Source organism: Palaemon carinicauda, chromosome 22 (genome assembly GCF_036898095.1).
Source record: "Palaemon carinicauda isolate YSFRI2023 chromosome 22, ASM3689809v2, whole genome shotgun sequence".
Lineage (NCBI taxonomy): Eukaryota > Metazoa > Arthropoda > Malacostraca > Decapoda > Palaemonidae > Palaemon > Palaemon carinicauda.
Window position 1 is genome coordinate 101,774,168 of NC_090746.1, and position 25,000 is coordinate 101,799,167.

Sequence of the window (25,000 nt, forward strand, 5' to 3'; positions counted from 1 at the left end):
TTATAGCATCTTACTTTTCAAACTAGGGTTGTAGCTTAGTAAGTAGGTAATAATAATAATAATAATAATAATAATAATAATAATAATAATAATAATAATAATAATAATAATAATAATTTACGGTTAAATATGGATTTGGCAGTAAACGAGCAATCTTTTTCTTCTATTAAAGTGCTTTTTTTCCCATTTGTATTGGGTAAGCACAGTTGCCTTATTTTTGAAGGACATTGCTTTGGCTTTGGGGTAGACCGTAGTCCCCATCGGCTAGCAATAAAGGAACATTATACGGTATGAAATGCTGAATGCCTTGGGATGTATACGATAGAATGAATAATGAAAGGTCCTGTGGAAAGTAGGGCTCCCCTGTAGTACAGGATCAGAAAAGCAGCCCTTAGGTAAAGTGTCGTTTAAAACAATTTCATTTTCACAGCCACTTATTCCTATAATACTTAAGGGTTGTGGTGGCCGATGTTGTAACGTCCCTGACTGTTGAATGCCAGACTGGGATTCGAGTCCTGCTCAAACTCGTTAGTTTCTTTAATCGCTGCAACTTCACCATCCTTGTGAGCTAAAGATGTGGGGTTTTGGGGGAGTTCATAGGTCTATCTGATGAGTCATCAGAAGCCATTGTCTGGCCCTCTTTGGTCCTAGCTTGAATGGAGAGGGGCTTGGGCGATGATCATAAAGTATATATGGTCAGTCTCTAGGGCATTGTCCTGCTCGATAGGGCAATGTCACTTGCTCTTGTCCCTGCCATTCATGAGCGACCTTTAGAAAAGTTGCACAATGTATTTTAAGTTGTCAAATCTACAAAATCACCATCTGTGCAACCAGAAAACAGTCGAAATTGAAATATAATTAGCAAACCTACTCTAAATAAGCATATAAGAAAAATTCCCATTTATAAAATACCTTTCAGTGTTCTATTAACAATTGTTAATCTAAAACATAAACATTTGTTCCCCTTATCAGTGTAAACTATTACTCCTTTTATTCTATCTAACTCTACAACATCCCGAATTTAACCCGTGTTCAATACCTAATTTTTCTAGCTCATCAAGTTAGAATATCGAATAAAATCCAAACATTATCAATATTATTATTATTATTAGCAAAGTTACAACCATAGTTGGAAAAACAGGTTGCTATAAGCCCAAGGGCTCAACGGGGAAGAATTGCCCATCGAGGAAAGGATATATGGAAATAAATAAACTGCGTAAGAAGTAATGAATCATTAACATGAAAAATCTCAAGATCGGTAACATAGTTTAAAGCGATCTGTCATTCATAAACTAAAAACATTTGCTGTAACTTTGAGCTTCTGAAGTTCCATCGAATCAACTGCCTGATTAGGAGGACCATTCCACAGTCTACTCACAGCTGGAATAAAACTTTTAGAATACTGTGAAGTATTGAGCCTTATGGTAGAGACGGTATATTTAATGCAAAGTACAGGATGGTACTGTATGAGTATATCTGAATGCAAAGGATAGTCAGAATTATGAAAAATCTCATACAATATGCATAACGAACTAACTGAACGACGGTGCCAGATATTAATATCTATATCAATAAGAAATTTAATAGATCGCAAGTTTTTGTACAACAAATTAAGACGAGGGTCAGTAGTTCAAGACCAGACAGGAGATTAATACCTATTTGGGTTAAAAACTTATAAAAGGTGATTTCACCAGTGGGGGTTCCAAGTATCAGTATGTGGAGACTCGGAAGTGACTCTACTGTATATGCAATGTATCTTGACCAACACAAACTTTTAAATGATCAACTAATAAATTATAAATTAACGATTTCAACATACAATGTATAGCCTTGTAGAAAGAAGAACTGTCCAAGCTTAACACAGGTTCGACGTATATAAGAAAAATATTGGGCCATATAAGTCTTAATTCTGAACGAAGGTGTAAGTAACCTCTTGCCCGAAAGACTATTATATTCCTTTGTTTTCTCTTAAATGATTTAACTGTTAACCGTGTCATTTTTAAGCATCTATCCTGAATATAGCCCAGCTATAATCTAACTTTTTGCTTGATCAGCTAACAAAGAAGATATAGAGATTACAATAACTTTCTCACAACAGCCCTATTTTTTTTTCTCTCTCTCTCTTAAATGATTTAACTGTTAACTGCGTCATTTTTTAAGCCTCTGTCCTAAAAGTAACACAGTTACTCTAACTTTCTGGTTTAACGGCTATCAAAGAAGATAGAAATTACAATAACTTCCTCACGACAACCTAATTTATTCAACTGTGTACTCTGTCATTTTTTAAGCATCTGCCCTCAATGTAACACAGTTACTCGAACTTTTTGCCTGATCGGCTACCAAAGAAGATAGAGATTACAATAACTTTCTCTCGACAGCCTAATTTATTTAACTGTGTACTGTGTCATTTATTAAGCATCTGTCCTGAATATAGCCCAGTTACTCTAACTTTTTGCCTGATCGGCTACCAAAGAAGATAAGATTACAATAACTTTCTCTCGACAGCTTAATTTATTCAACTGTGTACTGTGTCATTTATTAAGCATCTGTCCTGAATATAGCCCAGTTACTCTAACTCTTTGGCTGATCGGCTACCAAAGAAGATAGAGATTACAATAACTTTCTCACGACAGCCTAATTTATTTAACTGTGTACTGTGTCATTTATTAAGCATCTGTCCTGAATATAGCCCAGTTACTCTAACTCTTTGGCTGATCGGCTACCAAAGAAGATAGAGATTACAATAACTTTCTCTCGACAGCCTAATTTATTTAACTGTGTACTGTGTCATTTATTAAGCATCTGTCCTGAATATAGCCCAGCTACTCTAACTCTTTGCCTGATCGGCTACCAAAGAAGATAGAGATTACAATAACTTTCTCTCGACAGCCTAATTTATTTAACTGTGTACTGTGTCATTTATTAAGCATCTGTCCTGAATATAGCCCAGTTACTCTAACTCTTTGGCTGATCGGCTACCAAAGAAGATAGAGATTACAATAACTTTCTCTCGACAGCCTAATTTATTTAACTGTGTACTGTGTCATTTATTAAGCATCTGTCCTGAATATAGCCCAGCTACTCTAACTCTTTGCCTGATCGGCTACCAAAGAAGATAGAGATTACAATAACTTTCTCACGACAGCCTAATTTATTTAACTGTGTACTGTGTCATTTATTAAGCATCTGTCCTGAATATAGCCCAGTTACTCTAACTCTTTGGCTGATCGGCTACCAAAGAAGATAGAGATTACAATAACTTTCTCTCGACAGCCTAATTTATTTAACTGTGTACTGTGTCATTTATTAAGCATCTGTCCTGAATATAGCCCAGCTACTCTAACTCTTTGCCTGATCGGCTACCAAAGAAGATAGAGATTACAATAACTTTCTCTCGACAGCCTAATTTATTTAACTGTGTACTGTGTCATTTATTAAGCATCTGTCCTGAATATAGCCCAGTTACTCTAACTCTTTGGCTGATCGGCTACCAAAGAAGATAGAGATTACAATAACTTTCTCTCGACAGCCTAATTTATTTAACTGTGTACTGTGTCATTTATTAAGCATCTGTCCTGAATATAGCCCAGCTACTCTAACTCTTTGCCTGATCGGCTACCAAAGAAGATAGAGATTACAATAACTTTCTCACGACAGCCTAATTTATTTAACTGTGTACTGTGTCATTTATTAAGCATCTGTCCTGAATATAGCCCAGTTACTCTAACTCTTTGGCTGATCGGCTACCAAAGATAGAGATTACAATAACTTTCTCACGACAGCCTCGCTAACTACTTATTTATTCTTTATCACAAAGGACCGACGGCAGGAACCTCTATTTTATTTTCACACACATTTATCTAAAAAAAAAAACCTATTTACTATGTAGAGTATGAATTCAAGTGGCCGGACGCCCTTGAGGCGAGTCTTATCTGTCTTGTGAAGAGTTCCCACCACAAAAAAAAAAAAGTTGGTCAATTCTCTTAGTATTATGTCGACTTTAAGAACTCAGTATTGCACACCATTACCGTTTATACAAGACTTGAAAGGTTTGTTATAAAGTTTACTAATGTTTTTAGAACATAGTCCCACAGGATTTTGTGTGAACTAGTCTTCTAGCTTTCATTGACGTTCATCTTGCTTCAATATCTCTGGAATCATAGTCTAGACATCGTGACTGGAACATACAGTTAAAAAATTGCCGATAAAAAACGGTAAATTTATGGCAAACATTTATTCAAGGATTTTTGAAAGATTCAGTACAGAGTTTCAGTGGCACTGCAAATTCTTCGATTGACTAATGCGTGGCTATCAGGCTATTCAGTCTAGTGTATGCAAGATCTACATATACTAACTTTAGACTTTGAATGAATGCTGCAGTCTATAAGGTACAAATAATTCTAACGTGATTTTTTTGGACGTGTCGTGGGTGTTAATTTTAGAATCAGCCAAAAACTGTATCGAAGTATCAGAACTATCAAGATAAATGTATTTGTTAGTTTGTTAACGGTAGCCTACACTTCAATACCATCGGCCCAGTGTTGAATTAAATGTGTTCTCCATTTTGTTAGATCAAATTAAATGTTAAGGACTATAAAGAAACATTTATCACTGCACAAGGTCCTATGCTCTCTCTCTCTCTCTCTCTCTCTCTCTCTCTCTCTCTCTCTCTCTCTCTCTCTCTCTCTCTCTCTGACAATTGAAAAGCAAATGAAGAACATACTTCAAAACATTAATTTACTTCTCAACATTCTGTCACCTGACAATGTATTAGTATCGATTATTCTATAGCAAAATTTATTCCTCAAAGTAGGAGGAGGACACCAAAATCAAACCATTGTTCTCTAGTCTTGGGTAGTGCCATTGCCTCTGTACCATGGTCTTCCACTGTCTTGTGTTAGAGTTCTCTTGCTTGAGGGTACACTCGGGCATACTATTCTATCTTGTTTCTCTTCCTCTGATTTTTTTAAGGTTTTATAGAAAATATTTATTTCAATGTAGTTTCAATTCTTAAAATATTTTATTTTTCCTTGTTTCCTTTCCTCACTGGGCTTTTTTCCCTGTTGGAGACCCTGGGCTTATAGCACCCTGCTTTTCTAACTAGGGTTGTAGCTTAGCAAGTAATAATAATAATAATAATAATAATAATAATAATAATAATAATAATTGTTTAAAGAGCTGGCAATATAGACCTATTGGATAACCTTCAAGTTTCTACCCCACAGCCCAACACAATGTCAGAACCGGCAGAGACGCTACATTCCATGATAGAAAATGAAGAGAAAGGAGACGAGAGTAACATGGAGGCAAGAAATAATTTGGCAATAACTGGTGAAACAAATAGAGAAGAATTCGACAGAGATGATGAAGGTGAAAGAGAAGTAAAACATGAAAGAGAGTTGTGGAGTACGAAGTGGGATTACTTATTCTCTCTCATTGGCCTAACCATAGGTCTAGGCAACGTCTGGAGGTTTCCTTTCGTCTGTTATAAAAACGGTGGAGGTAAGACGCTGGATCAATATATATATATATATATATATATATATATATATATATATATATATATATATATATATATATATATATATATATATATAGACTATCCTTTCTAATCAAGAACACAGAGCTACTTCCATTATTGTGATATTGTTAATTTTTTTTCAATGATAGGCCTACATTTTTAAATATAGATTCTAGAGTTGCTATGTTATAGGTCTTGTAATCTTGTAAAATGTAAATTATAAATTCAATAAATTCACATTAATTTGAAATGAAAATTATCTTGTCTTCCCTATATGTCAAGATTGTTCCCCAAACGAGTTTTCCATCTAGCTTTTCAATTGTTTTCCACCAAATTTAAAATTTAGCATTGAACAGGGAATAAAAATTCCCAACGGCAATATTGAAGTTGAATTTGTTTTTCAAAGTTGCGTAAATTTTATACCAAAATAATTTTCAGTTTTACCCAAATATCACTTAAATATTTGACCCAAACATTCGCCCTTTCCGAGAGAGAGAGAGAGAGAGAGAGAGAGAGAGAGAGAGAGAGAGAGAGAGAGAGAGAGAGAGAGAGAGAGATTTATACCATCATTTTACATGGGATACCTAGACCGTGCGTGCAGTTATAACCATTTTCCCCCAATTATTCCTTATAAACATATAAATTAGGATGAAATAATTTCAAGAACGCAATATTTCTTTCAGGTGCTTTCCTTATACCCTACCTAACTATGCTGATGATGGTGGGAATTCCCGTCTATATGTTGGAGACAGCGACTGGACAGTTCTCTTCGAGTGGCTGTCTCACTATCTACTCTGTGTGTCCTATGTTCAAAGGTAAGATTCAAAGAGAGAGAGAGAGAGAGAGAGAGAGAGAGAGAGAGAGAGAGAGAGAGAGAGAGAGAGAGAGAGAGTTCTCTTCGAGTGACTGTCACACTATCTACTGTCTCCTATGTTCAAAGGTATGATTCGGAGAGAGAGAGAGAGAGAGAGAGAGAGAGAGAGAGAGAGAGAGAGAGAGAGAGAGAGAGAGAGAGATTACTCTGTGTAGCCTACTATGTTCAAAGGTAAGATTCACAGAGAGAGAGAGAGAGAGAGAGAGAGAGAGAGAGAGAGAGAGAGAGAGAGAGAGAGAGAGAGAGTGTTTATACGATTTAGTCTTTACTGTAACCATTCTGGTACCTGGTTGGATCGATGTTACTGGTTCTCATAATTATTAGTCACTGCCAGGCCCTCCCAGGTCCTAGCTTGGATGGAGAGGGATCTTTGGCGCTGATCATATGTATATATGGTCAGTTTCAAGGGCATTGTCCTGCTAGCTAGGGGCATTGTTACTGTCCCTTGCCTCTGCCATTCATAAGTAGCCTTTAAACGAAATGTTCTAGAAAAATTTACGAGAACTTACGATGAACCCGTTTGTACACTGTTGTTGTTGTTGTTATTATTATTATTATCATTGGTAACAGTATTATGCGGTTTTGGAGAGCTTTATACCTCAAGTTAATATAGCCTCATTGTAGTCGTAATTGCAAAATTACGACACACGCAAAGAAGAACTACTATTGAAATATTGCTTCAGTAAAGGCTGAAGTTCGTGGAATATATGGCAGGATGCCTGAAAACTTTAAATCATTCTTTCGTGGAATATATAAAATTATTTTCAATTTTCGGTAAGAAACGCAATCTTCCTTCACATGAATATCAGTCATTAATCATTATTCTTAATTTCTAATTATCATGTTAATAAGGTAATGTTAGATTATATATATATATATATATATATATATATATATATATATATATATATATATATATATATATATATATATATATATATATATATATATATATATATATATATATATATATATATATACGATGCTGAAATGAAAGATCCGTCTTTTAAATCTATTTTCATTGTGTAAAATGGAGGATAGAGAAATATAAAAATTAGAGATACAACTACATTATCATTATTACTAATCAAGTTACAAACCTGTTTGGAAAACCTGAAAGCTATAAGTCCAAGGCCTCTAACAGGGAAAGTATCCCAGAGAGGAAAGACAACAAGGAAATAGCAAATAAAATAATGAATAAAATATATATAGGAAATATTTCAAGATTAATAACAACGTTAGAATCGATTAGTTTTATATACAAAACGAGACTGATTTCAACCTGTTCAATAAAGAAATGTTCTTTTAATCAGACGCTCTCGATAGAGATTTTATTTGACCCATTTCAGGCGTCGGTTACTCGTGCACCATACTGAATTACATCTTCATGATGATGTACAGCATTGTGATCACGTATCCAATTCTCTTTCTGTGGCACTCACTTTCCCTGGAAGTACCTTGGACGCACTGTAACAACGCGTGGAATACTGACAATTGTACTTTGGTAAGTAGGCCTATGTGACCGTTCTCTGTTCTGGACACACCATAATAACGCATAAAATACTGACAACTGTACTTAGGTAAGTAGGCCTATGTGTCCATTGTCTGCTCTGGAGACACTGTAACAACGTATGGAATACTGACAATTGCAATTTGGTAAGTATGCCCATGTGTCCATTGTCTGTTCTGGACGCACTGTAACGTGTGGAATACTGACATTTACACTTTGGTAAGTAGGCCTATGTGTCCATTGTCTGTTCTGGACGTACTGTAACGTGTGGAATACTGACATTTACACTTTGGTAAGTAGGCCTATGTGTCCATTGTCTGCTCTGGACACTCTGTAACAACGTATGGAATACTGACAATTGCAATTTGGTAAGTATGCCCATGTGTCCATTGTCTGTTCTGGACGCACTGTAACGTGTGGAATACTGACATTTACACTTTGGTAAGTAGGCCTATGTGTCCATTGTCTGTTCTGGACGTACTGTAACGTGTGGAATACTGACATTTACACTTTGGTAAGTAGGCCTATGTGTTCATTATCTGTTCTGGACACACTATAGGAACACGTGGTATACTGACAATTTCACTTTGGTAAGTAGACCTATGTATCCATTGTCTAAGCTAGGAAGAGCATGGCATTTTTGGTTAATGGAATAACATGTGTGGTTTCATGTTTAAGATTTTTGAAATTTTGACATTAAACGGGTATTAATATCATAATTTAGCTAGGGAAATTGAAATAACGCTTAGACCCGAACGTCCATGTTTGCCGAGTAAACAAAATAGAGTTCTAATGATCTTAACCTATATTTCCAGGCCTCATCCAGAAATTTTTCGGATGAAAAGGAAGGAACGTCAGGTCTCCTCTCCCCAGCTGATGAATTTTTCCAGTAAGGCAATAAGTAGATTTTTTTACTTTTTTTAATGTCCAGTAACGTTAACCTTAGAAAATTAGTTCGTGATTCTTTCAGGATAAATTTACTTTAGAAAAAGCAAATGGTTCTCTTTAGTTAATTTGAAATTAAATCCTTACCTTCAGTTATTATTATTATTATTATTATTATTATTATTATTATTATTATTATTATTATTTGCTAAGCTACAACCCTAATTGGAAAAGCAGGATGCTATAAGCCCAGGGGCTCCAACAAGGAAAATAACCCAGTGAGGAAAGGAAACAAGGAAAAAATTGAATATTTCATTAAGATGAATATTTCTTATAACTAACATCTGAAAAAATTTTGATTTACTTCGCGTGTACAAATAAACATTATGGAAATACCATAGATATATTATCATTAAACATCTTGTAAGGAAACGAATCAGTGGCATAAAAAAAAAAAAACTCAGAAATATATAGGCCTACACCGTGACGAGATCTGAATTATAATGGATGGTCAGACTTCAGAAAAATCTTCATCTAACTGAACGACAATGCCAAAGATAAACTTCAGTGATTGGATATTCAATATACAAGTGATAATGAAAGAATAATATTTCTTCGGCATATACCGCAGTCCAACAATGTTAAAACGCATTGCTAATATATCTATAGTCTGTGCAATTGAAGGAGAGGCAGAGGGGATATTTTTGAAAATCATTTTTATAATAACGATAACTAAACTTACTCGAGTGCCATATGTGGATGAGATCATGGTGAGGGGCAGATGGAGATGGTTTGGTCATGCTCTTCGCACTCCCCAAGAGATAAAATCACCAAACTGTCGACTGGGCTCCACAAGACACTAGAAGAGTTGAAAGGCTTACACCTACATGGCTGAGGACTATGAAGCGTGGAGTAGGAGAGGACGAATGGAGAAGTATTGATTTAAAATCTCAAGATAGAGATGACTGGCGAAATCTAACTGAGGCCCTTTGCGTCAATAGGCTTAGGAAGAGGAGATGATCTAGAATTCAATTGAGTTCCATTTGGTTTGAAATATATATATATATATATATATATATATATATATATATATATATATATATATATATATATATATATATATATATATATATATATTGTTTATGAGAACATCTAGATAGGGTGATCTATTGTCGTGGAACTAATAAATAACATATTTTGATTTTACCCCATACTTTTTACCATGCAATAATCTGAGCTAGTTTCGGTTACGAGATTCAACAACCAAAGGTTTCTGTTAAAGATGTATGATCAATGTAATAAACAAGCTTGCGAGTATAATACAATAAAATATGAAAAGTGACGGACTAAGTAGGCTACCCTGAGGAACACCGAAGTTTACAGGCCTTCAGTGACTGCAGTCATTATAAGGCCCATCAAGAACTACTCTTTATAGTATAATAGTTTCAAAATCAGTAATGGGAACATAAAATGGTCCACGAACTTCCATATGTGTAAGAAACTCTCCCTTTAATGCTAATATTACAAAAAAGAATGTTGGCAATATTTACTTACTTTATTGTGAATAATAATATCAAGTATGCAGGATCATGCTGAGGTCTCACTGTCACTGTCATAGTTCGTTGATCATGGCGGGACACACACACACACACACACACACACACACACACACACACACACACACACACACACACAAGACTCGGAACTCTGAATTCACGGGACACTGACATTTGAACAATAACAACTCCCAAAATGTTCAACACAGCAGCATGAGAAAGTAGTGTTTCTCAGTACACTACACCGTCTGAGTTTTGTAACATTGGCATAAAAATATCGCTATAGTCTCATTCCATCGTTTTCCGCTATTCGCACGGGAGAGCTAATGAGTGGCGTAGATTTAAAAGGAATATTCCTTATATATTTTGAACAAGAGCCCGTGTTTTACTTAAGGAAGAACAATCTTAAACGAACGAACGAACGGATGGGCTAGACTGATGGCAACTGTCCAGCTGAGTGAAAAATTAATTTTAGTGACTGGAAATAGGTTCACTGGGACATATTTCGAATAAGTAATAGAAGCTAACCATGGGAGTGCTAAAATCAACTTGAGGCTTTGAAAGTCCATTTGCAGGGAGAATTATATAAAGCAAAGTTATAGATGTAAACTGTAGTATCACATTCAAAATGGTAGTAATGAAATTAGTAGGAAACTGTAGAGAGAATAGAGTTCTCTTGCGTGAGGGTACACTCGGGCACACTATTCTATCTAATTTCTCTTTCTCTTGTTTTTTTTAAGTTTTTATATTTTATATAGAAATTGTTTATCTTAATGTTATTACTCTTCCTAAAATATTGTTTCCTTGTTTCCTTTTCTCACTGAGCTATTTTCCCTGTTAGGGCCCCCGGGTATAGCATCTTGTTTTTCCAACTAGGGTTGTAGCTTAGAAAGTTATAATAATAATAATAATAATAATAATAATAATAATAATAATAATAATAATAATAATAATAATAATTATAATAATAATCATAATAATAATAATAAACTAAACGTCGAACCGTAAAGAATATAGATGATATAGACTAAACTGATTTAATTACAGGAGTATTTAAGATAGCTGTTAAAATATGTGATAATACTTACAAAGAGGCAAGTAGAAAAAATATGGGTCTAGGCTTCCTATCAAAATAACTTGATAAATGTATAACTTAAACATGCAGTTAAGACATATGGAAAAGTAATAAAATAAAATGAGTAGATTCAACTTTTGAATGTGCACGGCTTCCAATCAAGATAACTTAATAAATGAATAACTTAAACTTACAATTATTATTATTATTATTATTATTATTATTATTACTAGCTAAGCTACAACCTTAATTGGAAAAGAAAGATGCTATAAGCCGAAGGGCTTCAACATGGAAAAATAGCCCAATAAGGAATGGAAATAAGGAAATGAATAAACGATCTGAAAAATAATGAACAATTAAAACGAAATATTTTAAAAACAGCAACAACATAAAAACACATACTTTATGGATAAACTATAAAAAGACTTATATCAGCCTGTTCAGCATAGAAACATTTGCTGCAAGTTTGAACTTTTGAAGTTCTACCGATTCAACTACCCGATTAGCGAGATCATTCCACAACTTGGTCACAGCTGGAATAAAACTTCTAGAATACTGTGTAGTATTGAACCTTATTACATAAATGACATTTTTCATCTTATCTTTCCAGCAACAAGATTCTGGAAGTATCCGACAGCGTGGCTGTTCTTGGTGGAGTCCAGTGGCCTCTGGAAAAAAAAAAGAATTAACCAATAAGAAAATTTACTCCAAACAAGAACATTCTAACCATTTATTACACAGATAACACTTTTCATCTAATCTTTCCAGCAACAAGATTCTGGAAGTATCCGACAGCGTGACTGTGCTAGGAGGATTCCAGTGGCCTCTGGTGATATCAGCGACCCTCTTCTGGATCATGACTTTCCTCTGTGTTTTTAAAGGCATCAAGGTCCTCGGAAAGGTAATTTGGAAATCTTCCGTTTATACTATATTCTTATACAGGTTTAGTTTGGATCAACAGTTAGAAAGGATGAACGAGGCAGTGACTGCTGCTTTGCGTTTACTCTTATGTCAGTTTCTTCACGGAAAAGTTTTTATTATTTTTTTTTTTTTTTTTGGGGGGGGGGGGGGGGTTACGGGGGAAGAGGCTAGTAAGGTGATTCCTACTTGCTGTTATCATTTAATTCTTGTTTGCGTACTTTAATTAGTTCATTTTTTTTTATTTATTTGTTAACGATCATTAATCATCTCTGTTTTTCTCTTTTCTCATATTTATATACTACTACTACTACTACTACTACTACTACTACTACTACTAGATTAATATTTCTAAAAATTCAGTTATATAGAAAGTTTTCGACTACCTGCTCGATTTTTCTTTTCTCGTAACCTCTCTTTGTATTTTTATTTTCACTACATTCTACGGAAATATTAATGTGGATTTGTTCCCCTATTTTTTGAATCCTGTTGTTTTGAGTGATTTATAATAGCAATAATAATAATAAGTATCTATTAATTAGTCTACGGGTAAAAGATTAACAGCCATTGTCACTAATGGCTTCTCCGTGAAAGGTAATGGCATACATGTTGGTATCAATACTTTAATGGTATTAAAACCAAACTTAAACCCTCTCATTGTATATATGAATATATATATATATATATATATACATACCTATATATATATATATATATATATATATATATATATATATATATATATATATATATATATATATATATATATATATATATGTATATATATATGTCCCTTTCTGAGTGGGGATACCTTAACGTGGTAAAAGGGTTTAGATACCACCATGGTCAGCAAAGCTGTACTAGTCAGGGACACCCATACTATGTTGGTTTGCTGTGAGTGATCAAACAAAAGTCTCCCACTATCATCAATCCACACTGGCCAGCGTGGTGATGAAAACTGGGCAAACCCCACACTTATAAAGACTTGTCATACGCTTCTGTCCTGAGGTAGACTATAAACGGCTGCATTTGTTGTTGTTGTTGTTGTATATATATATATATATATATATATATATATATATATATATATATATATATATATACATATATATATATATATATATATATATATATATATATATATATACTGTATATATATATATATGTGTGTGTGTGTGTGTGTGTGTGTGTGTGTGTGTGTGTTTGTATCTGTATATAATTACATTGGGATTACATTTAAACACTAGAACTTAGCCCATATATTTCCTTGACTCATATATGTAATTGTAGAATCATATTGCTTAGATAGGTATATATACTTTAAAATATATTCTTAAAATGCACAAAGCTATCAATAACTGTCAATTAAAATAATGCATTAGAAGCAATACATCCCTTATCCTGTTTGGTACTTAAAGAATAACTCATCTTTAATACTTTTCTATTTTGACTTTACCATCCATTTCCCTTTTCCAGCTGATGTGGTTCACGGCTACATTTCCCTTCGTCATCATGTTCATCCTACTCATCCGTGGCCTGACTCTACCTGGAGCCTGGACTGGCATTTACTACTATCTCAGTCCAGACCTGAACAAACTCTTGGAACTGAAAGTATTACTTATGTTGATATTTACTTTGATCCTTTTAGATTGCTAGTCCACTTATGAAGGTTATTTAAACCGAATCATAGCTCTTGTTCAATGCATTTAGTGTATGTACAATTATGATAACAGCAATTATTGCCAATGAATCATACTTATGCATAATGTGCAGTTTTAATTTACTGCTTCCAATCTGTTGCCTTTAACATTCAAAATTTACAAGAGTGATTCTCAACATCTGCTTACTATATTTCTATTCAGTTTCACTAGCTGACTCATTATCAGTCAAGAAAAGTCACCTGAACTGAAACTAATGCTATATCATTTCTGACCAGGTCTGGGCAGCTGCTGCAGCTCAAATCTTCTACTCACTAGGACCGGGCTATGGGGTCCTGATAACCCTGGGCTCCTACAACAAGTTCAGGAACAAGTGCATAAAGGATGCCATCACCATCCCGATCCTGAACTGCTTGACTTCCATCTTCTCTGGCTTTGTAGTCTTTGCCGTCCTGGGATTCATGGCCCACAGAGCTGGCACAACCGTAGACAAGGTCACAGCTGCAGGTTAGGTCGTATTTCATTTGGACGATTGCCTTAGAGCAAGAGATTGTGGCCTGCATCTTCAATGCAGGTTGATCTAATGCCTGCCTGCCCGTTAAGACCCTTTCGCTGTTTGTCTCTTCCAAGGGGATAATATCACAAGAGCACCTCACGCTATTCACATTGCTTAATGGTCACTGCAGTGTAATTTGACCTAAATCAGAACCCATTAATATTTGTTTAGCCTTTCACTTCATCTCCACTGCCTTTCTTCCATCTTGCAGTCCCACCTCTCTTAACTTTTACTTCTTGTGTAGACTTAACTGCAGGGTTCCCCTTCCACCCGTTGCTCATTGGCGCGGACTGGTCTGTGCGGCCCTAGCTCCATGCCATATGGCACAAGATATAAAAATCACAAACCACTTTTTGCATAATTATGTCAGAGTATCATCAGGTTATCCTTTATATGGGCCTTTGCATCGAAATAAAGCATCGAGTATGCACCATAAGGATATGAAGGGGGCAGCTAATGGTGGTTAGAAATAGGTTGAGATTCTATTCCTTGTTTCATTTGAAAATGCTTCCACTTATCCTATTGGATTTTAGTTCCAGTTTGCCTATTAAACAGTCTCTTTACAGTACTCATTATTATGATTTATTTATTGTAAGCTTTAGTAACGCTTGGTAATTAACCTTACACTCAACTCTCTTCTCTTATCCAAAAACGAAACTATATAATTAGTGAATAAACTATTACGGATTTTTTTCTCTACTTTTTAAAGTTACTTGGATACATTTACTTACAGGTCCATCCTTGGCTTTCATCATCTACCCAGAAGCGCTGTCACTGATGCCTGCTGCACCGATTTGGTCTTTCCTCTTCTTTCTCACTCTGTTCTTTGTAGGAGCCGATTCCATTGTGAGTAGAGTAGAATGATGTTCTGTCTCTTTCTCTGTTTCTTGTTGCTGGCTTTCTTTAGTTGCCTGTCTCTCTCTCTCGCCTTCTGCTTAGTTTTAACATACTATTTCTATATCTAAAAGTCTGTGCAACATACAGTTCGAATTCAGCTGTCTCAAACAACAAATAACAAATTCTAACCTGAACTAGGAGCTATTCATCAATATTGATAATCAATAAGGAGAGTTAATAAAAGTTGAAGACGAAATTTGAATTCCAATATAGTTTTTGAGCCTCAAATGGAAATTATTCAAATCATAGAGTAGAGCTTTGGTTCATATCACAGTTCTTCATCAATCATTATCTAGCTAACCCCTCACGCATACCAAAATTGGGGTCCTTACTCTTTCTTGGCCCAAGGGCCACCTGAATTTATTTGTAATCTATATGTCACGTTTTGAGACATTTTTTGGATTTTCCAGTTTTAAACCCGTTATACACTTACAGGACACACACAGTCAGATTGCCCCTAGCTTTCGTTCTTAGACCAATGGTCATAACCCCAAAAAGCCTACAGGCCTAAACAAATAAGTTTGCTTCGATGGGTTCTAGGGTAGCCTACCCCATCCGATCAGGTTTTTAATCCACCCTTTCAGGTATATTTGCACTGATAATCCTTTATCGGTGCACAGGTCAGTGTGGTAACATTCCAAAACACAGACATAGGTGTGACATAATCTAGGCAACTCTTCGTTGTCAGAAGTAACAAGATACTATGAATCTTGTAATACTAATGAAACACAAGTCTCTTATCAATCCATGGTAGATCTAATAAAATAATGACTTTACCTCTGCTCTGCCCAGTTCGTTCACGTGGAGACAGCTGTTCTGGTGATCACCGACGAACTGCCCCAGTATAGATCTAAGCGAGGTCTTATCACCGCATTTGTATGCTTAGTTTCTTTGGCTGGGACTCTCCTCTTCTGTACACGGGTAAGTATTTGGAGTCTTCGGATATTATCATTTGCAATATTATCATTAGAACCTTTTCGATGTTTTGATCATACTGAATTTAGCCTGGAAAAAGTGCCCGTATCACCCAACGAAATTGTTCAGTGTTAGAAATGTTGTGATAGACAGTATAAATGCTGTCAAATTCATCATTGCTTTAGAAAATTAGGTGCAGTGTATATATGTATGTATGTATATATATATATATATATATATATATATATATATATATATATATATATATGTGTGTGTATTTATATATATATATATATATATATATATATATATATATATATATATTTAGCACAAAATTTTAATCTACGGAAAGTGATTGTTCGACTGAACAGTTCCATGTCTTCTGCTATACAGGGAGGCATCTACTGGCTGACTCTTGTAGACCAATTTTGTGCTTCATACACCATCATTCTCAACAGTCTCAGTGAACTATTGGTTTTTGGACTCATTTACGGCAAGTTATTATTCTTATCTTCCTACTATATTTGGAAACATTAATGTAAATAGAAAATACTAATCACATCATAGTGTTCATTTGTTACATTCATTATTTTGAATATTTATCTAACCTTGTCACAGGAGCTGGACGAACAGTGCGCGACTTGCAAATGATGACCAAAACCTGCATCAGCTACATCTGGTACCTGGCTTGGCTAGTGATCTCTCCGATGGTTTTACTTGTAAGTTCCTTATACGAATCTTTAATACATGATTTAGCCCAATCACTTTCATAAAAAGCATTTCTATACATTAACAGGTCTCGCCGTTAAGAATTAGTGAAGACATCCCTTATGAAAATTTTTTATTTCTTAACAGGTGATACTCGCAAATCTCCTCTTTGGAGACGTCCAAGCCAGCTATAGAGGCGAGGTCTTTCCACCGTGGGTGCAAGCACTTGGATGGCTCACGGCAATCGTCTCTATGCAAGCAATTCCGTCGTATGTGATCTATTACCTGAGTCGTGCCTCGAGTGGGAGTTTGAAAAAGGTAGGCCTTTCGATTTCCTTGCTCATAGCTTCGCGTGTTATTTGGTCAGAGCTAGACCTAGGAGGTTTGATTCATCCTTTCTTTATGAGTTTGGAATCTGGTTTCTGTTGATGAATTATTTTGGAGCATTATTTTATTGATACAAAACACATTCAGCAATGGAATATAGATGCTCAATATCTATGGAAGGCTGTTGGATGCTATCAGATGGTAGGGAAGTTTCCTCAGAAAAATGTGGCAACCTTTTAGTTTGGTGGACTAAAGATGAAAAACATAAATTTGATCAGTTTTACAGTAACTTAGGAAAAGTGTCTTAGGTGCTGGAAATGTCTTTTATTACTTGAAATCTTTTGATTGTGTGATTTGCAGTACAAAAAAACCCTTCTTTTCAGAGGGTTCAGCAAGGGCTTAATCCAACTTCAGACTGGGGACCTGCACAGGAGGAGAACAAAACTGCTTGGAGACAGCATTGCCTGGAATATCCCCTCAGAAGTAGAATCCTGCATCCTGATATTTTGAAGAAAAAATAACTATCTTATCTAAGCCTTCCTATCAAGCATCAATGCACCTTGATACCATGAAAAAATAACATTCCAGCCAGCAGTGGTTTCGCACTCAATCTATACATATATGTGATAGATATTCTTTATATGACTTTCACTTTATATGATAAATCCAGGTTAACGAAAAACGTTTCCTAAGCTTCCATATCAGTGCCCATTCATACTATGACAGGACTGAAATAGATAGCTATCTATTTCTATTAATTTTTTTATACTAGAATTTCTTTTATTAGTTAGAAAAAACAACCAATAGACAAAGTGTTTCATTTTCCTTTCACATAATTTATCAATATCAAAACAGTGCTGAAACAGTTTTCAGTCTTGAGAGGCTTAAAGGTTAAAGGGCCCCTCATGAATGGCAGAGGCAAGAGACAGTGACATTGCCCTATCAAGCAGGATAGTGCCCTAGAGACTGACCATATATACATATGATCAGCGTCCAAGCCCCTCTCCACCCAAGCTAGGACCAAGGAGGGCCAAGCAATGGCTGCTGATGACTCAGCAGATAGACCTATAGGCTCCCCCAATCTTTAGCTCAGAAGGATAATGAGGTTGCAGCGACCAAAGAAACTAACGAGTTTGAGCAGGACTCGAACCCCAGTCTGGCGATCACCAGTCAGGGACGTTACCACATTCGTCACCCCAACCCATTCCAATTCTTTGATTCCTAAGGTTTGAAGAAATAGTAAGTAAATGTTCATACATTTTTACATCAAATCTAGAGGACAGAGTCAAGCATCCTAGAGTCTGACCATATATACTGATCAGTGCCCAATGCCCCTCTCCATCAAGCTGCATCACAGAGGGCCAGGCAATGGCTGCTGATGACTCAGCAGGTAGGTCTGAGTATTTGAGGATATTGATATTAATTTGAGAGGGTGCATCAAGCAACCGACCCCTTAATGTAGGGATAATAGTGGGAAAGAAGATATTGATTGACAAAAGATTACCTGCAAGAGAAAAGTATTTTTTTCTTATTAATGCCAAGTGAAACGTAATGTGATTGTATCTTTGTAGCTCTAATATATACCACAGTCATATCCATATGCATGTACTTAGTTATACCTATGGCTAAATACGATCAAAATTTTCCTGCCTCGGTAAAGGGTAGAAGGGTTCTAAATGGACACGGTTTATCTAGAGGTATTCTCAGCCAAGTTTTTTTTCTTTAATTTTATTTATAAGTCATGATCTAAAGTTAATCTATTGGTGTCTGTTAAGTTGGCAAAAGTGCCTTATTCCTACCTTTGTACTATGATTTCTGTGTGAAGATTGTATTTTCTATTATATAATTTAGTGACTTTAAACATTCATTTTACTAGCATACCCAACAGAAATAATAATGCTTCTTTTCTTCATCTTGCCATCAACGTTACTTTCATTTTCTCTTACATTGCAAGGATGTGAATTATATTGGCCAAACTGTCATGCACTTGACTAGAAGTGTTACAGTACATCTGAGCAGTTAGAATACAATGACGTTACGACTTTTTTTTTGAGAATGATAAACTGATTCGTACACCTATTTTGTTTCAAAGAAAATAAGTGAAGCTATGCCAATACAGAACTTTGTCTAAGATCAAATAGTAACGTATTAAAGAGACTACGAGGCCTGGTGTTGGGGGCCTTTACAATCTGAAGCCCAAGTCTGAACTGGTGTCTCGTCATCCATTGGCTTAACGATGCTTATACATAATCACAGTAAACATAATTGTGATTATCATTATTTTTCCCTAATAATGACGAAAATTAATCCAAGTTAATCTCTAACCTTTGGTAACTCATTATTATTATTATTATTATTATTATTATTATTATTATTATTATTATTATCAAATGCTAAGCTACAACCCTAGTTGGAAAAGCAGGATGCTATAAGCCCAGGGCCCCCAACAGGGAAAATAGCCCAGTGAGGAAAGGAAATAAGGAAATAAGGAAAAATAAAATATTTTAGGAATAGTAACAATCTCAAAATAAATATTTCCTATTTAAACTATAAAAACTTTAACAGAACAAGAAGAGAAACTAGATTGAAAAGTGTGCCCGAGTGTACCCTCAAACAAGAGAACTCTAACCCAAGGCAGTGTAAGACCATGGTACAGAGGTTATGGCACTACCCAAGAATAGAGAACAATGGTTTGATTTTGGAGTGTCCTTCTCCTAGAAGAGCTGCTTACCATAGCTAAAGAGTCCCTTCTATCCTTACCAAGAGGAAAGTAGCCACTGAACAATTACAGTGCAGTAGTTAACCCCTTGGGTGAAGAAGAATTGTCTAGTAATCACAGTGTTGTCAGGTGTATGAGGACAGAGGAGAATCTGTAAAAGATAGGCCAGACTATTTGGTGTCCGTGTAGGCAAAGGGAAAGAACCGTAACCAGAGAGAAGGGTCCTATGTAGTACTGTCTGGCCAGTCAAAGGACCCCATAACTCTCTAGCAGTAGTATCTCCTGTAATTCCCAATTCAGAATTAGCTTTAACACTAGTGGTCGTTACGTTCAAAGGTTTCAGTTTTGTATGAAGCCAACTGGCTAAAAAAAAGAAAAACAAAATATTTGCAAGGGGACCAGAGTGGCACAGACCTTATTCTATCAGGGTGAGAAAGATAACTTTCTCGATAAATGAATTATAGTATATAGTAAGGTGACTCTGGAGCCGTCCATTGTTAAACATGTTTACTGGTAAGCACGTGATGGCGCTTACATTTGGTTAGGTTAGGTTACGTTAGGTTACGTTTAACAGCTTTGTAAACAGTTGAGTACAATAACATAGCAGTTTGTTTTTATAAGAACCTTATCTGATTACAATGAGAGGTTCCTGATAACACCCCAGTTTATCTTTGCTGAAGGGCCACGCTGATATTCATTCAACACACACTGTATTTGGTAGCCTGACGGTGCAAAAGTTACTAAAAGAACCTATAAAAAAGTCATCAAAATATATTGTGTCAGAAACAGTATTTCTACAGGATGATCATGAGGTAATGGGAAAATTGATGTCGATTACATATACTAAAATTCTACGCATGTTAAGTCACTTAATGGTATAACATGAGAGTTTCGAACTTGTATACAAAATGGGCGCAAAGATTTCACTTATATTAATCAAATTATTTTTTTCAAAATATATATGAATATATATATATATATATATATATATGTACATACATATATATACATATATATACATACATATATATATACACATACATACATACACATATATTTGTGTATAAATATAAATATAAATATACATATATATATATATATATATATATATATATATATATATATATATATATATATATATTCATGCATGTATATATATATATATATATATATATATATACACACACATATATATATACATGCATGTGTATATATATATATATATATATACGTGGATGCACGTATCGCTAAACGTTTTGACCAAAAAACGTTAAATAATTATTTTTAATAAATGGCACACGCAGCATTTCCAGTAGCCCTTTCTGCAACTTAATCTAAATTTGGGAATCTGGCAGGAACCACAGTGGGGGGAGGGGGTCTCAAAGTGGTCCTTGAAGACAACGAGACAAATGCTTTGAAATGAATTGCCAAAAAAAAAAAAACACTCAAGACATCTCTTGTGAGGACTCAGGATGCCAGAAAACTCTCAATCAATCAATCAATCGAGATATCTCTTCTTCTTCTTCTTTTGGGCAATGATCTTCCTGTAATTTTAGTCTTCTCTAAGCGTTTTAAACATTATAGATTCGTTCTGTGCAATGATTTTTCTGTAACTTTATTCTTCAGGAAGCGTTTCAAACGTTAAAGATGAATTCTGAACATTGATCTTTCTGTAATTTTAGTCTTCTGGGAGCCTTTTAAACGTTATAGAACCATTCTGAGCAATGATCTTTCCGCAATTTTAGGAGATCAAGCCCAATCTTTGGAGCCAATCCACTCCCGTGTAAACATCTCTCTATTATTGGGACGAATTCTGACAATGCTCATCTTCGTTTTCAGAGTCAGAGAACTGCTGGTCTCCTGGGATCATAATATTATTTCCGTCTTTCCTCTGGTCGCCCTGATCCTCTTCGTCTTCGTCATCAAAGTAGTGGGGTTGGCCCGGCTTCACGACGTCTCCACCTTTCTCTTCCCATTCGGAGAACGAGCCGCTGTATAACCTGGAAAGGAAGGAATGAATGAACAATTTGGAGTTCTCTGGAATCCTGACATCCCTGGAAAGGAAAATACAAGTTCACGATGTAGAGAAGTTGAGAAAATCGTCCAACATGTAAGGGCGGGTTTACGCGGTCGAACGTGGTTCGACAGATAAGTGCAAGTGTTTGAAGTGATGTTCGAACTTGCGAAAGGGGTATTTGGTTGTCGAACACGTTCGTCGGACGGTTTGAAGAAAGTCAGCTCTCGCCTGACTTTTGTGGGCGGGGTTTCTTTGTCCACAAACCTAATGCACTTGTGACTATCTGACACCTCTTCGAACTGTTTGACAAGCAGGTTCGACAACTGGGTTCGACGAACCTTTCGACCGTGTAAACCCCGCTTTAGCTGGGGAAAATCTGTCTTTAGAAATCTAAGTTTCCTTATATATAAAAGTTGAGAAAATCGGATAACTTATAACATGGATAAATTATTTCTAAAATTCCAAGTTCAGTGATTTTTAAATATATTGAGAAAATTGGCTAACTTATAACCTGAAGAAATTATTCTTTAGAAATCTAAGTTTCCTTAAACATGGAAAAATTATTTCTAAAATTCCAAATTCAGTGATTAATAAACATATTGAGAAAATCGGCTGACTTATACGCCTGGAGAAAATAATTCTTTAGAAAGTTAAGTTTCCTTATATATAAAACTTGAGAAAATCGGTTAATGTAAAACCTGGAAAATCATTTTCGAAATTCCAAGTTCCATGATTTATAAATATTGAGAAAATCGGCTGACATACCACCTGGAAAAAAATATTTCTAAAATTCAAAGTTCCCTAATTTATGAATATATTGAGAAAATTGGTTATTCTATAACCTGTGGAAAACAATTCTTTAGAAATCTAAGTTTCCTGTTACATAAAATTGAGAAAATTTGTCACTATATAACCTGGAATAATTGTTAAGAATCTAAGAGTTTTGAAATTGTGTCACTACAAGTATAAACCCTTTGAATAAAGTATTTTAGGTAATCTAACATTTTAGATAATATCTATTATACAACATATAATAAATGTTCATGAAATCTAGTAATCCAGAAACTAGGGAAACATTTAGCTTGTGAAAATATATAAAATAACTAAATATAAAATTGCTAGATACAAGAAAATTATACAAAACAAAACTAGTTTAGCAGAGGAATAATTCTATTTGAAATAACACTTAGCTTTTCCATTTAGCCTACAATTGTATGTAATTTACTTAACTACTACTAGCTAAGTTACAACCCTAGTTGGAAAAACAGGATACTACAAGCCCAAAGGCCCCAACAGGGACATAAACCTTTTAATAATTTATATTATATGAAATATGTTTTGATATTGTTACTGTTCTTGAAATATTCTATTCTAATGGTTCATTATTTCTCATATCGTTTATTTATTTCCTTATTTTCTTTCCTCACTGGGCTTTTTTTTTCCTGTTGGAGCCCTCGGGCTTATAGCATCTTGCTTTTTCCAACTAGGGTTGCAGCTTAGCTAACAATAACAATAAAAATAACAATAACAATAACAATAACAAGAGGAAAATAGCCACTAAACAATTACAGTTCAGTACAATTCATCATATTTTACTGTTTTAAAGTTTATTAAAAGCAACGTGCTGATAACTATAATGTTGTTTATTTCAGTATTGAAAGCCTAATTTCATTTGTTATCTCTAATCAATATCTTATCTCTACGGAGTTTTCCTTAACATGATATTATAATCGCGTCGGTAAACTCATGTAGTCTGTGGGCCAGAGATTAAAGATATGACAGATATCAAGATTCGGAGTGTGTCAATTTGCCATCATATCTAAGTCTCTCTCTCTCTCTCTCTCTCTCTCTCTCTTTTAAAGAAACCTTGGTAATTCTCTCTCTCTCTCTTAAAGAAGCCTGGGTAATCTCTCTCTCTCTCTCTCTCTCTCTCTCTCTCTCTCTCTCTCTCTCAAATAACCCTTGGTAATCTCTCTCTCTTAAAGAAGTCTTGGTAATGTCTCTCTCTCTCTCTCTCTCTCTCTCTCTCTCTCTCTCTCTCTCTCTCTCTCTCTCTCTTACAGAAGCCTTCGTATTCTGTTGTTACCTTTTTCTTTCTAGTCTGTGTTTGTTATAGCTAAAGAAACAAGCATCGCTTGACCAGTCTTCTAGCATTGTAGAAAGACAATATTCAGTTAAAATGAACATTCCCAGCACAAACCAACTTATATATTGATATTTCATCCGGTCATAAATTCATTTTCAAGAGTGATTGTAGAAGTAGGTTGATACAGAAACATTTTCAAGATCTCATTGATTTTTTTAAGTCTTTTGTATCTATTTAACGTTGAGTGCAGTCTTGCTACAGTCTTTAGAATCCTTTTTTTTTTTTTTTTTTTTTTTTTTTTTTTTTTTTTGTATTCTTTGGAATTCGGTCATTATCTTACAAATGATTTTATATATTCTTTGGAAAATGAACATAATCTTGCTTATGTTGCTTCAGTATCCCTTGGTTTAAAAAGGTTTAAAGGCCGCTCATGAATGGCAGAGGCAAGGGAAAGTGACATCGCCCTAGCTTGCAGGACAATGCAACAGAGACTGACTGTTTTGAAGTTTTTATAGTTTCTATGTGAAAGATATGTTTTAATGCTGTTACTGTTCTTAAACTATCTTATTTTAATTGTTTATTGCCTCTCTTGTAGTTTATTTATTTCCCTGTCGGAGCCCCTGGGCTTATATAGTAGCATCATGCTTTTCCAACTAGGGTTATAGTTTAGCTAATAATAATAATAATAATAATAATAATAATAATAATAATAATAATCAGGGCCCAAGCTCTCTCTCCACCCAAGCTATTACCAGGGAAGGCTAGGCAATGGCTGCTG

General features: G+C 35.0%; 2 protein-coding genes across 5 annotated transcripts in view; one reads left to right on the plus strand and one right to left on the minus strand.

Moving 5' to 3' along the window:
- Positions 1-18,193, plus strand: part of LOC137616662 (sodium-dependent proline transporter-like) — a 20,434-nt gene extending 2,241 nt beyond the window's left edge. For 3 of the 4 annotated variants that reach the window (XM_068346596.1, XM_068346593.1, XM_068346594.1), the window contains 13 exons: positions 5,226-5,502; positions 6,205-6,336; positions 7,745-7,899; positions 8,721-8,794; positions 12,190-12,322; positions 13,816-13,950; positions 14,276-14,504; positions 15,287-15,399; positions 16,243-16,371; positions 16,759-16,858; positions 16,984-17,084; positions 17,221-17,391; positions 17,784-18,193. In XM_068346596.1, coding sequence (XP_068202697.1) covers positions 5,235-5,502; positions 6,205-6,336; positions 7,745-7,899; positions 8,721-8,794; positions 12,190-12,322; positions 13,816-13,950; positions 14,276-14,504; positions 15,287-15,399; positions 16,243-16,371; positions 16,759-16,858; positions 16,984-17,084; positions 17,221-17,391; positions 17,784-17,921 — 1,878 coding nt within the window. In that variant the 5' untranslated portion in view covers positions 5,226-5,234 and the 3' untranslated portion in view covers positions 17,922-18,193. Of the gene's footprint in view, positions 1-3,977; positions 4,050-5,225; positions 5,503-6,204; positions 6,337-7,744; positions 7,900-8,720; positions 8,795-12,189; positions 12,323-13,815; positions 13,951-14,275; positions 14,505-15,286; positions 15,400-16,242; positions 16,372-16,758; positions 16,859-16,983; positions 17,085-17,220; positions 17,392-17,783 lie in introns of those variants that run through there. The other variant, XM_068346595.1, reaches the window with a different exon arrangement.
- Positions 18,194-21,733: 3,540 nt separating this feature from the next.
- The window catches only part of LOC137616208 (rhodanese domain-containing protein CG4456-like), a 16,416-nt gene continuing 13,149 nt past the window's right edge, over positions 21,734-25,000 (minus strand). Inside the window, exon 4 of the mRNA XM_068345846.1 lies at positions 21,734-22,119. Within this exon, the coding sequence (XP_068201947.1) occupies positions 21,918-22,119 (202 nt within the window). The 3' untranslated portion in view covers positions 21,734-21,917. The remainder of the gene's footprint in view (positions 22,120-25,000) is intronic.